At 40.0% G+C, this 12312-nt stretch overlaps 2 protein-coding genes across 13 annotated transcripts in view; one reads left to right on the forward strand and one right to left on the reverse strand.

Annotated features, from left to right (window-relative positions):
* LOC131685984 (zinc finger protein 883) overlaps window positions 1–12312 on the reverse strand; it is a 70293-nt gene that overhangs the window by 16321 nt on the left and 41660 nt on the right. For 10 of the 12 annotated variants that reach the window (XM_058970050.1, XM_058970046.1, XM_058970052.1 and 7 more), the window contains 5 exons: window positions 8886–8963; window positions 8711–8817; window positions 8343–8590; window positions 8048–8179; window positions 7089–7503 (listed from right to left, as the gene is read on the reverse strand). In XM_058970050.1, coding sequence (XP_058826033.1) covers window positions 7089–7503; window positions 8048–8179; window positions 8343–8590; window positions 8711–8817; window positions 8886–8963 — 980 coding nt within the window. The remainder of the gene's footprint in view (window positions 1–7088; window positions 7504–8047; window positions 8180–8342; window positions 8591–8710; window positions 8818–8885; window positions 8964–12312) is intronic. The other 2 variants (XM_058970057.1, XM_058970059.1) reach the window with 2 other exon arrangements.
* The window catches only part of LOC131685996 (uncharacterized), a 121193-nt gene continuing 119262 nt past the window's right edge, over window positions 10382–12312 (forward strand). The window contains exon 1 of the mRNA XM_058970080.1: window positions 10382–10499. Within this exon, the coding sequence (XP_058826063.1) occupies window positions 10448–10499 (52 nt within the window). The 5' untranslated portion in view covers window positions 10382–10447. The remainder of the gene's footprint in view (window positions 10500–12312) is intronic.

Below are 12312 nucleotides of genomic sequence, written 5' to 3' on the forward strand. Positions count from 1 at the left end.
AAATTTCGCATATATCGATGAAGTTAAATGGCTCATCTTTGCCCTTATTCATGTTTGTTATGAATATATATACCGAATTCGTTACTGATACTTTTTGTATGTATCAGGCAACTAGCAGTTGGGAAATTGGATTCTGAGATGATTATGACTTTCATTGGTTAAGTTTTCGATAAAAATACACTGAAAAAATAAATTCAGCTTGGACAAGGGTAAAGTTTTTTTAAATAACTTTTTTTCTTGAAGATGCCCAACTTGAATTTTTGACAGTAATTACCTATCATGGAACAAAATTTCGTCCAAATCAAAGATGGGTTTTTTTTTGTGAACCGACTTTAAATTTTTAAAATCGATTTTTTCAGTGTAGGAGCCGATGAAGAATGTTTTCAATATTTTTATTAAAAAATTTAACTAATTTTGTCAAAATCACTCCTACACATCCGAACGTGACGGGTTCAAGGTTACGTGAGAACGCGTCCTTGTAAAAATAATAGGTGTTAAAAAGTTAATCACAGGGAAGTTTTTAAGTTTGTGAGATTACGGGTGTTGGTTTGCGTGGATGATCGCAATTGCATGTTCTCTTTTGTTACCAGTCTTGCATTATCGCTTGGGGCTCGAGCGTTTGCATGTTAAGGAGCTTGGTCACGTGGGCGTGTGTGTGTCGCGTGTACGTAACTTCGCGTGTGCAAATTCATTTATATAACCGTGTAACCGCTTGTCTATTTGCGTGGGCTTTTGAATGTTCGTACGATTCTGTGTGTATGGTTCAGATCTAGAAGTGAGTGAGTTTCTCCATATCACTATCATGGTGCCCTGAGACTTCTAATGCATGCGAATTTGATTTTAATATCAAACATGTCTTACTCTACTATCTGGAGCTAGGTGTCATTCTAAAATCTAAAATATCTCCTTCATAACGAAACCATGTAAGATTTGCACGTCTATAACTGCGCAATTACTAGATAGATTTTAATCATCTTTGCCCCAGCCTATACAGAAATGCCCATTTTAAATATTGGTAAGAATGTAATATTTGTGCAGTAGAAGTAGTCTTTTGAAAATCGGTAAAATTTAAAAGTTCGCAAAAAAGAGAAAATAACCATTCAAGCAGCGTTTTCAGGCAGAGGAAGTCAATAGGAAGCACCTAAGTGGCTCAATCTAATACGAAAGGTTATAAATAGAGCTGTTTGAACCATTTGTTGCTCGTATGCCAAACAAGCAACATCATGACTCTAACGTCCGGGCAGTATAAAATGCGGTAGATGCTCCGTATTTTCGGCAGTGGTTGCATTAACCCGCACACAATTATGTTGTGTACGAATTTATCGTGTGTCAGTACCTTTTGTACCTGTTTACTCGCTTTATGCAAAGTTCATCGTCCGCTATTCACCCTGCTGTGCGATTTGAACTTTGCATACATGCACGAGTATATAAATGCGATTTAAAAATGATTTGCAAAGTGGATGGATACGGTGGGTTTGGATTGAATTCAACACTGCAGGGTGCGTTATGTGTGCGATGCTTGTCAATTTACATTGGAACAAATTAATTTATTTTTCTACGTTGGGTAAACGATACGGGGGAAATTCTTATGCCAAAATACTTTCGGCGGTTTGAAGTTGCGTAGGGTAATAAGCCTATTGACACACACACGTTTCATATTTCGGATATACGTAATGCGTTTTTCTTTCACTAAGGCATCTGACAACGTTCTCCCGTAGGTATTTCGGAAGCACGGGCGAACTCAACTGGGTTTGTGCTTACGGAAAGGCGGGGTTTAGTTGGAGATTTTGGTGGGTGAGTAAATTGCGCTATGTTAGAGCAGTTTCAGTTCGAAAAGTTTCGAAGATAATCAATAGCGATTCTTGGTAGACAGTAGTAAAAGTAGTAACACCGCTCTGAACGTGTTTTAATCTAAACAACACATAGAACGGCGATGAATATTAATTTAAATTTAAAAAAAACTATTCGAAATATTCGAACGCTATACGGGGGATGTAATTGTTTCAATTCCAGTTGAAAAACTATATAAAATAAAACATCAAGCGCAGAACATGCACTAAGTGCATTGTATTCGTTTCAAACTGGATACGGTTTAACTCCAAAATTGGCATATTTATTCAAAATTTTATAGGAAATTAGATTTTCTATTTCGTGGAAGTACTGAATATTTCCTTTGGCGAGCGTGGGCTTCTTCACCAAAACCCTAAAGAACAAAGCTCCCCTTTTGAATATATTTTCAGAACAGACCAACCTATTTTTTTCTTGGTAGTTTAGCCAAATAAGGCCATTTTATATGACTCGATTGAGAAAGGTAAAAACATACCGCATATGAAAAAAGAGCATTAATATTTCGAACACTACATAAATAGAAGAAAAACCATTGGTGGAACTTTGGTTTGGGCTGGTGAGAGTAGGAAAATGCTTGCAACATGGGGGGTGGGCGTAGCGTAGTTGGTAAATCGATTTCCTTGTACGCAGCGCACCTGGGTTCGAGTCCCGACCCCGCCCATAGGGTTAGAAATTCTTCATAAGAGATTTTTCTAACCCGAAGAGGCGAATGACCTTAAGGTTATAACCTCTATAATCGAAATAAAAAAAAAGAAAAACTTACAACATAAACCCAAGGAGTACTCCCGGCCTCCTCGATGCACCACTATCGGCGTATTGCAATCAACATCTTAAAGCAAATCTGTTCGGGGTCAGTATGGAAAGCTACAATTATATTCAATAGAATATAAATGTTTATTTTCCTAATTGACACTTTGAATGAAGATTTACAATAAACTATTAACAATCAGTATTTGTGCAATATTATTGACAAAACCATTGTTCCCTCCCCTAGGTTGAGGGGTTTGGCGGTATTACAAACATCATCAAGCATATTGCGTACATCAGTGCAGTTATTGCATTGCGCCTCGATAGTGGTGTATCGAGGAGACCGAGAGGGCTTATGGGCTTTTTCATACTCTGCACCTGCTCATACTAACGATCAACCACTAGCCCGTGCACGCTGGCGTGGCCGGCTGAGGGGTGAAAATTTGGCTGAGAAAAGTTACTAACTAAAGAAGCAGCATGACTTCAAAACAAGTGAATTTTATTAATGATCATAGCAGCCCTGTTTGAATAGCTCCATCGTTATACAAGTTAACGACGCTGAATCCTTTTGGATAAAGACTCGACTCGTCAATCGTTTGTTTACCATTTATCTGTCAGTGTCATTCCAATCGAGCACGAGACCTGTCAATGTCATTCCAATCGAGCAGAAGACTTCTTTTTAATTCGTTTATTTGACACGGCTCATGGCGGTAGCTTAACGGAGCCGTGGATTTTTTATACGTTTACAATACATGTAAAAATAAAAATACAAACGAGAATTAATCTCGTGCCCGCAAACATTTATTGCGAACGGAGTCCTTCTTTCGCGAGATCTGTTGGCAAACAGCGTCAGGGGGGTCATTTAATCTCTTGTTTTTCACGTCCCGGTCGAAACTGGCTTGGTGTCCGGGATCAGATGTTCTCCTTTGCTTCTTGCACTTATTGTTGATCAGTGTAAATCCGTCGTCATTGTTACTGCATTCGTTGCCGATGTTGCTTGCAGTTGCTTTTGGGGTGCTGGATGATTCTTTTGTGGTTGTCATTATGGTCTGAACAGCTGCCACAAATTTGGCCACCGTTTGTGGTTCAGGCATTGGTATTGAAAACTCTGTTTTAGGTTGGTTTGCCGTAGATGAGTTGGCAATCGGTTGAGATGCATTTTCCTTTGCATCTTCCGCGCAAGGTTGTCCATGATGAGCTGTCTGAGAACAATACTTGCACGCAGGAGTTTGCCCCTCATGCGTGCATAGCGTAGTTTGCATAATTGTAGTTCCGTGAGTTTTGAGTTTTATTGCCAAGTAGCAGGGTATAGGCTTTTCAACCCGCATCCTCACTACAAAAACGCCCTTAAGAGTACCCGGGAAGAAATTTCTCCAAGTATCAGGTGTAACGGATTCTACTTCTCCGTATTGCGACATGCATTTTGCAATTGGCTCAGGAGGGGTACGAGGTGATAGGTCATGTAACCTTACATCTATATAATCATTCTCAATATTTACGGGAATCTTAATTCCAACGTTGTCACTTTCAACCACGTGTTTTAAGTTGTTCTTCAAAACGAAACGCTCGGCTTGTGCTAACGTGTTGAATGATATTAACACTGCACTGCGGAGATGATGATACTGAAGGTACAACACTTCCGTAAGTCTAAGTTGCATTTTTACCCTCAGAAGGTATTCCACTTCACTAAAACTCGGTCGTTTTAAACAAAATTTAAAGTCAACGACCGCAGCGTTGGGTCGAAGTAGAGCTTTTTCGTCAACTTTACTCATGATGACAAGAATTTATCCGATATTTCCTTTTTTCTCGAGACAATGTACACTAGATCGAGAGGCCTGTTGTTCACTTGGCTCGATTGTACGTCTGACTGCGGCAGAAGTAGAATGTAGACTGAGCAGAAGATTTGTCAAATGTTGCAAACTGATGAATGAATTGAAAGTATTGCGATAGTGATTAAAATATTTTGAATAAATTTCTTAATCGAATCTCGAATGCAAGGTAAAACTTATAACTTTTATCATTACGGTGCCTTTCAAAAGTTGCTTCAACCATTGCAGCTATCCGTAATGTGGTAATTTTATGGTAAACCACAGAACCGGACCCATTCCACACGAAGGACGTAGTTTAACAGGAAGCGAAAAAAACAATATTTTTAAAACCGGCGGTAGTTTTCTTGGTACAAAACTTCACACATCACTTCATGATGAAAAAATTATCGACGTTGCAACTCTGTGGTAACTGTAGTATACAAGTCAACTGAAGTTAACGCTGTGGTAGTGGTGCTAGTTTGCAGAAAATAATGTTTCCAAACCATTATATTTAGTTGGGATAAGATGGCGAGTCTTTATTCAGTATTTCAACGTCTTTAATACAAGTGTAAACTAGACTTGCCACCTACCGCTCGCGTAAGGCAGATGCAGCTATTCAAACAGGGTTGCTATGATTGATAATAACATTAACTTGTTTTGAAGTCATGCTGCTTATTTAGTTAATAACATTTCTCAGCGAATTTTCATCAATTTACAATGTTCCACGAATGTGTTCAGTAGAAGTATACCTTTAGAAATACCTATAGTCCCCTGAATAATTGATTGATGATGTGATTTTTTAAGAATTTATTTTCAATGTTTACCAATTTTCCATACTAACTTCCATATAAACTTTAAAATTTTTGGAGGGTCCGTAGACACAACCGATCGGTACCAACATTTGCAAAATTACTAAGGGTCATAAAAAGTCAATAGTCAAAAATTGAACCAGTCTAACAATTAATTTATCGACGCACTTGAATCATCCATTCCCGGTCAGCATAGCATGATGAAATTACAACAGAATGCAATTTCGTTAATGGTAAATAAACATCATTTGCTGCATTTAGACAAGCTGGATTGCATGTTACATGTGTTCTTCTCTTCTACTTCATTAGTCTGTTTTTGTTGTACTTCTGTTAGTTTTCATTTCCATTAGTCATGTATACCAAAATAGTTTCGGTCAATTTATACACTTTTATCATTCTCTTTGCAGCTTTATGTTTCTTTATTCGGCATGTTTTGAGTCCTTAAATTACTATGTCTCTATGCTATACTCTATCTCGCTCGTGGCCTTCGCGATAACACAAACCTGGTCACAAACGAGACCATGCAATCATCTACACATACTTACGCCTACGATTTCGCCAACATTAAAACACCCCGGTAGTTAAGTAAATGTTGTAGCACCTATAAACTTACATACACGGTCTCAAGCATTAACCCATGACTCGCGCGATAATGAAACGGTCACGTCCGGAAGTCTAACCTCGGTCCTAGCAGCCTAGACTCAACTCTAGTGATATGGGGAAACTGACTCTTCTACCATCTGTACCATACACTAAAAATTAGGCGTCAGATTCACAGTCCGCGCGCGATCATTCAAGAATACACGCCACATGATTATAAAATCGAATTTATACACACGAAGTCGCATGCATGCGACAAACACGTTAACATACAAATGCTTGAGCCCTTCGTGACCATCTACGGCACCTACACCCGCGATCTCGCAAACATGATAACATCTCGGTGATAAGGTAAACGTCTCAGCGCTTATACATTTTCAAACGTGGTCTCAAACGTGAATCTATAAACTTCCGCGCTCGCACGATAATGAATCGGTCCCTTCAGGAAGTCTCTATGCTTGGTATTAACAGACTAAGTCCAAGTCTTCGATTGGACCAATTAAAAAAAGAAAGCTCTCAACACGTTCCATGACGACATGACCGGGAGCACTAGTGATATGGGGTAACTCACTCTCTGTCAGAATGTGAATTGTACATCGAAAACTAAATATCAGAATGACGGTCCGCTCGACCATCCAAGAACGCACGAACGGTTACAAAATCGAATTTATGCACGTAAAGTCACATGCAAGCAAGCACACGCGACAACCACGTTAACATACGAACGCTTAAGCCCTTCGCGATCAACAACGCAAACTTACGCCCGCGAGCGCGCAAACGTGATAACACTCAGGTAACAAACATTGTAGCACTTACGAAGCTCCGCGCGCGATCATCGACCTCCACACATCCAGAATTTATACAAGCGCAGTTACATACACGATAGCACACGCGACATCAACGTACAAATGCTTGAGCCCTTCGCAATGATCGACGCGATCGCGAAGTCTACTCCTGCACATATCTGAACCGTACAATGCATATCACATTCAGAATCACGGACCGCTGCAATTGGCCTTAAGCAGTGTTTTAGTGGGCGACATTGCCTGTTTCATCTGCAATTGTAGTATGTGATTCTGACGGGAAACCCTTCCGAAAACCTAGCTGTTGTTATACTCCCAACAGGGCTTGCACCGGTTCGTGATAGTTCGTAATCTTTATGAGAGTTGCAAAGCTCAGGACAGCAAGCAAATCAAACAATCAAGTAGGACGAGATCCAAACTGGTATTCAAAAATGTTGGGAATTCGAATGACTCTAAGCTGTAGGTCAACTTACCGAATAAAGTTTCTGTTTGTCGCTCATCGACAGCAGAGATTGCTGTTGTTGCGCCTCGCTGATCTGCTGCTGATAGGACTGAAAGCTAGCCCCTAGTATCGAGGGCGTTGAATGGGGGACATGAACCATACTAACATCCCGCTCCACGGGTGGTAGCTTTTTCTCCTCGGGCATGGCAATCGGAAGCCCGTGTACTGTCCGCAAGTGATGGCTCAGCCCATCGGAGGTATCAAACGATTCACTGCAGTTGAAGTAATGGCAACAATGTTTCGGTGGTCGCTTGGCTGCTTCCACGATGGAAGCAGGCGAACCCTTCTTGAGATCGATCGCTGGGTGACGCATCTGCATGTGTTTCGTCAGATGGTTTTTCATTGTGAATCCCTCGTTGCAGCCCAGCACCGGGCAGGTTAGGAATCTGTTTTGGGAAAAAAAGATGCGTTTCAATTCGCTATTCGATCCAACTAGCCCCAAGTCCACGATATAATCGAAAAATGTATTTATTTGTACTTATTGTAAAAACAAATACCGCATTTTATTCAATCTTCGTATAAAATACCAAAGGAATTTTTCAAATGAGTCTACCTGGAATTACTTTTATTGACTGTCAATTGAGCGCTAGGTATTCAATACTCTCAACGTTACATAAAATAATTATAATTTTAGTGACAATAATTTTTATATTTAATGATAATGATTTAATGATAATTGTAGGGATTCGCGAATTTCAAGGTTGAAAAGCATTCCAAAATTTGCTTTAGTGGTTTTCACTATTGAAATAATATCAGTCTAGGGTTACATCTTCAGCAAGTCAGCAGTCGAACCCATTATGACCATAGCAGAAGCGTTCAATTTTCAAAACTCAATCAGAACTAATTGAGTTTTCCCAAAACACTCCAATAGATACAACCATTTCGATCGAAGCAGGCCACTTTTTGGGCTGGGAGGAAAGTGTCGCTTACCTTCCATCCAAGTGCCTTTGGACATGCTTTTTCAGCAAAACTTCATCGTTGAACGTCATCGAGCACATGTTACACGCGTAATCTCCGTGCTGATGTGTCATGTGTAGTATGAGATGAGATTCCTGAATGAACCTGCAACACCGTTTAGATAAGTGATAATCGTTAACTGTCAGTTTCGTTTCCAGCTCGAAGAAAGCTCAGCAGCGTGGCGGAAAGGTGTAAAATTTAGAAAATCAAAAACAAAAACCAAACAAACAACAGAGGGAAAGGCAGAAGCAAAGTTACACGGGCGTACCTTTCGTCGCATTTCGAACACGGGTACCCAAAGTTTGAACCGTGGATTTTCAGATGGTGTTGAAATAGTGACTGGGACTTGAAACGCTTATCGGGACATTGGGGACAGAAAAAGGTTTTCGTAGTACTATGTTCCGAGATTAAATGAAGGTTCAACTGTGTCGCTTGATAGAATCGTCGCGGACATTGATTGCATACGTACTGTTGGGTTTTGTGATGAGTTTTCATGTGATTGTTCAAGTTTGTCACCTGGAAGAAGACGAATACAGTTTTAGTTAATCAAATGACAAATCAACCTAGTAAAACCAAACGCTGAATTTGAAACAAACTTGAAAATAAATCGATAGCCTACTACGTACGATAACTTACTTGTGCAAACGACCGACCACAGTTGGCTTCGATGCACACGTAAGGCCTTTCGCCCGTGTGTAATCGTCTGTGGTTGTTCAGATTTGTGATTTGAGTAAACGCTTTACCTGGAAATAGTAGGAAAGAAAATATTTAAATTTTTGTCCTTAGATGAACATGATTGAGCTATGGTTACCGCAGTCTATGCAAACGTAAGGTCGCTCGTTCGTATGAATACGAACATGATTGCGAAGATTGGCCTGCTGAGAGAATCCTAGAAAAAAGAGAAAGTAGAGGTCAGACATCAAGACTGTTTAAGTTATGTGATCTAATTCAAAACCACAACCAAGATGTAATAACTCATGACATCAGTCACGTCATATAGTTGGACCGTAAACAATGTAGACTTATGGATATAATCACGTGTCAACATTTGGTTTATGAGGAATATTCATAAAGTTGTAAACTAGTTCACGTACAGAAAAACATTATTCAAGCGTCACAGAAGGAAATTGAACATAATTATAAAACAAAGTTTTTGTTAATAATCCTGTTTTCGTTGCGTAAAAATTAGTCAGAATTCATGGCACTATTTACGAACTTTTGTCTTCAACATAAATACAACAGAAGAAAAGCGTAATCGGAAACTGGGTGTACTGATATCATAGCACATAGTTTGTCTTCTTTTGGTAAAAGTAGCATATCGGCGCGGGAAAATTTTTTGACAGCGCCTATCGTCCTGCATCGGCGTATGTCAAAAATTACCGGCAGCGGCGACGTGGTGCACATGTTTAGCCGAAAGTCATCTTCTTGGTATCCAAAATGGCATCAATTGTCCATTTCTGTCTTCTACTGACCACCCCTTTCAAATGAAACCCATATTGATGATGGTTTTCACTGTTTTGTGGGAATGTAGGAAACCGCCATCTGGTTTTCAAAATGGCGTCAAATGTCCTAATGCTAGTGCCGGGATGGCCATACCGAGGTTGAGGAAGCGGTAGGAGCATATGATATGAAGAACTTCGCATTTCGTAAAAATCATATAATCCAAAAGGCTGGAATGATAGAAAAGTATATAAATTTTCTAATGTTCTCTCGGAACAGTTTTCCGGTGGCTAAGATTGGCCTAATTCATGTCCATTGTGAAGGATCAAGAGAAAATAGTCATATTGTTACGTTTAAAGTGGGTAAAGGGTAATTATAAGTGCAATAATGAGGTGTTAGCCGGGAGTGTGCAGCACGCGCGTGAACGCACCCCACCCGCGATGGGGTGTCGGAATAACGGCAGCACTGGAGCTGTCAGAAAAGAAAACCGCATGGTCAAAAAGTTTGTAAGTCAGCGAGGTACGGACGTGCTTAACTTTTAGTGAGCAACGCCGGATCGATCATCACCGTTCATCGTTCCTCGGACCTCCATCACACCATCAAGAAGAATAAGGGAAAAGTCCTGACTGTGAATGTGGTGTTGTAATTTCGAAAATTATTGAAATCGTGCTCGCGGATTGTGCAGCGGATTCGCGAAACTCGCCGGGACCCTTTCCGACTGTTGGTTCGAATGACCGTGCATGTTTCGAGTGTGAAGAGTGGACCTGAACCTGATGTGGAATTTCGATTCAATGGCCATAGCCTCCTGCTGCTGCTGGTGAAAGGGACCGAGAGATGTGGTGACGGTGTCGGTAGCGGCGACGTGAAGAAGAGCATCGAGCTCGACTGCACCCGATTTCAACCTGCCTGAAAGAAAGACGGGCCAGTGTTGAAATGCTGCAACCACTTCCATCGATTCTGAGTACCGGAAACCCGGAAAGGAGCGGTAAGTCTGCACATTTCTCATCTTACCTCAGGCACTCTGTTCGGTTTTGTTAGTGGGTCAGCGAGCCTTTTTTCTCTCTAGATAACAATATGTAGGCCAATTCGCAAAATTCCACTTACATTTATGAGATGGTTCTTCACAACTCGTCCGTCACCCCACGGGGATTCCGAGAAATTTCCGCACCGATCAACGGATTCAAACGCAAATGGGGACAAAGAAGCTAGACTAAATTCCAAATCTTTTAAAACCGGTTGCATCCAAATCGGTAAAAATTGATGAAATGGGCGTAAAAAATTAACAAATTTCAGAAAAAATATAACTTAGTACTGTAAAGGAACTTATGATAGCTCCCGCAAATCTTAGTTGAATCGAAGTAGCTACTATCAAATGTCGGCCAATCTAAAGCATAAATATTTTGCTATTACTGTGCAGGGATTGATAGCCCGTGTTTTGCATTACTAATGCTATTATATAGCACCAATAAACAAGTGTCACATTTGAAAGCCTCATATCGGCAGTACTCATACTATTAAAAAACTTCAATTGGCTGTCATTTTTCACAATGTTTTTTCAGTGATTTCTTATGTTTCACTTTCAGTAAGACGCACAAAAGACAAAAAATATTAAAATACTGTTTAGAACTGTAATTGACTCCCTTCTAGCGCATTGAATAAATATCCTTACCGGAGTTTTATTCTCACACGGTATGAATAATTTTTTACGAAAATTACCTTTAGTAAGTCTCGAACAGAGCTCCCTTGCCTCGTTCTTCACGGCAAGCGCTGCCTATGGTATATTACATATGTCGAATTCAATTTTCAAAAGAACTTGCATAACGAATGAACCCACCGCATTACAATAGCATCATATCGGCTTTATGTGCGCTATATAATAACACTAAATGCATATTTAAAGCATATATGCTTTGAAGGTCCTTGAAACATGTATGCGTTTTGAAAGCTTTATATACGTCTATAGTGATAATGCTAAATTTAGGATGTGTATTGTAAATGCTACAATGGAATTTAAATGCAATATTAATTGAAATGCATTGCCAATATTGTGCAATGGCCTAATGCTTATGGTTACTTAGGTACGGTTCAAATCTCGACGAACTGAATCGCGTGGTATATTGTTTCGAGTGATTGCATGGCCTTTCATTATATAGGAAAGGCAAAAAAGGTTCAGAGAATTCCTTGTTTGATCGCACTCTTCAACTAACTCCGAAATCATAGTTACGATCCAACAGAAATTCGATGAAAATTAAGTCAGCTGTCGCTGCGAAAGAGATGTGTATTGTACTTTGTAACTATCTCGCAGCGTTCGGCTCCGGTGTATGTAGCCAAAGTGGTCAAAGAAGGTATAATTACGCGTCAGTGAGCCAGAATGACAAGTCTCAGTAATTTAGAAAATATATTATACGGGCATTTGATGTATAACCGCACTCTTGAACCCCGTAACTCCGGAACCAGATCATCGATCCAAATACAATTCAATAGCAGTCGCTGACGATGTTACATCTTTCATTTGATTTGATCCACAATCATTATTGTGTCCCAACGTCCGAAAGAGGTATTGCCTCATAAAGTCCGGAATTATATGACAAACTCATAGCTACAGATATTTTCACATGGTCATATGGTCCCAAAAGGTGGTGCGTTATAACATCCGGGATATTGTGACGCACAATAGGTGCATCATAGAATCCAAAATGAAGTGTGCGACATAACGTCTAGGACCTTATAACGCACATCCAGTTTTGGTTGTTATAACGCACCCTGTGTTCGTGATCAAAATGATTACATAACCTTTC

Source organism: Topomyia yanbarensis, chromosome 2, assembly GCF_030247195.1.
Source record: "Topomyia yanbarensis strain Yona2022 chromosome 2, ASM3024719v1, whole genome shotgun sequence".
Lineage (NCBI taxonomy): Eukaryota > Metazoa > Arthropoda > Insecta > Diptera > Culicidae > Topomyia > Topomyia yanbarensis.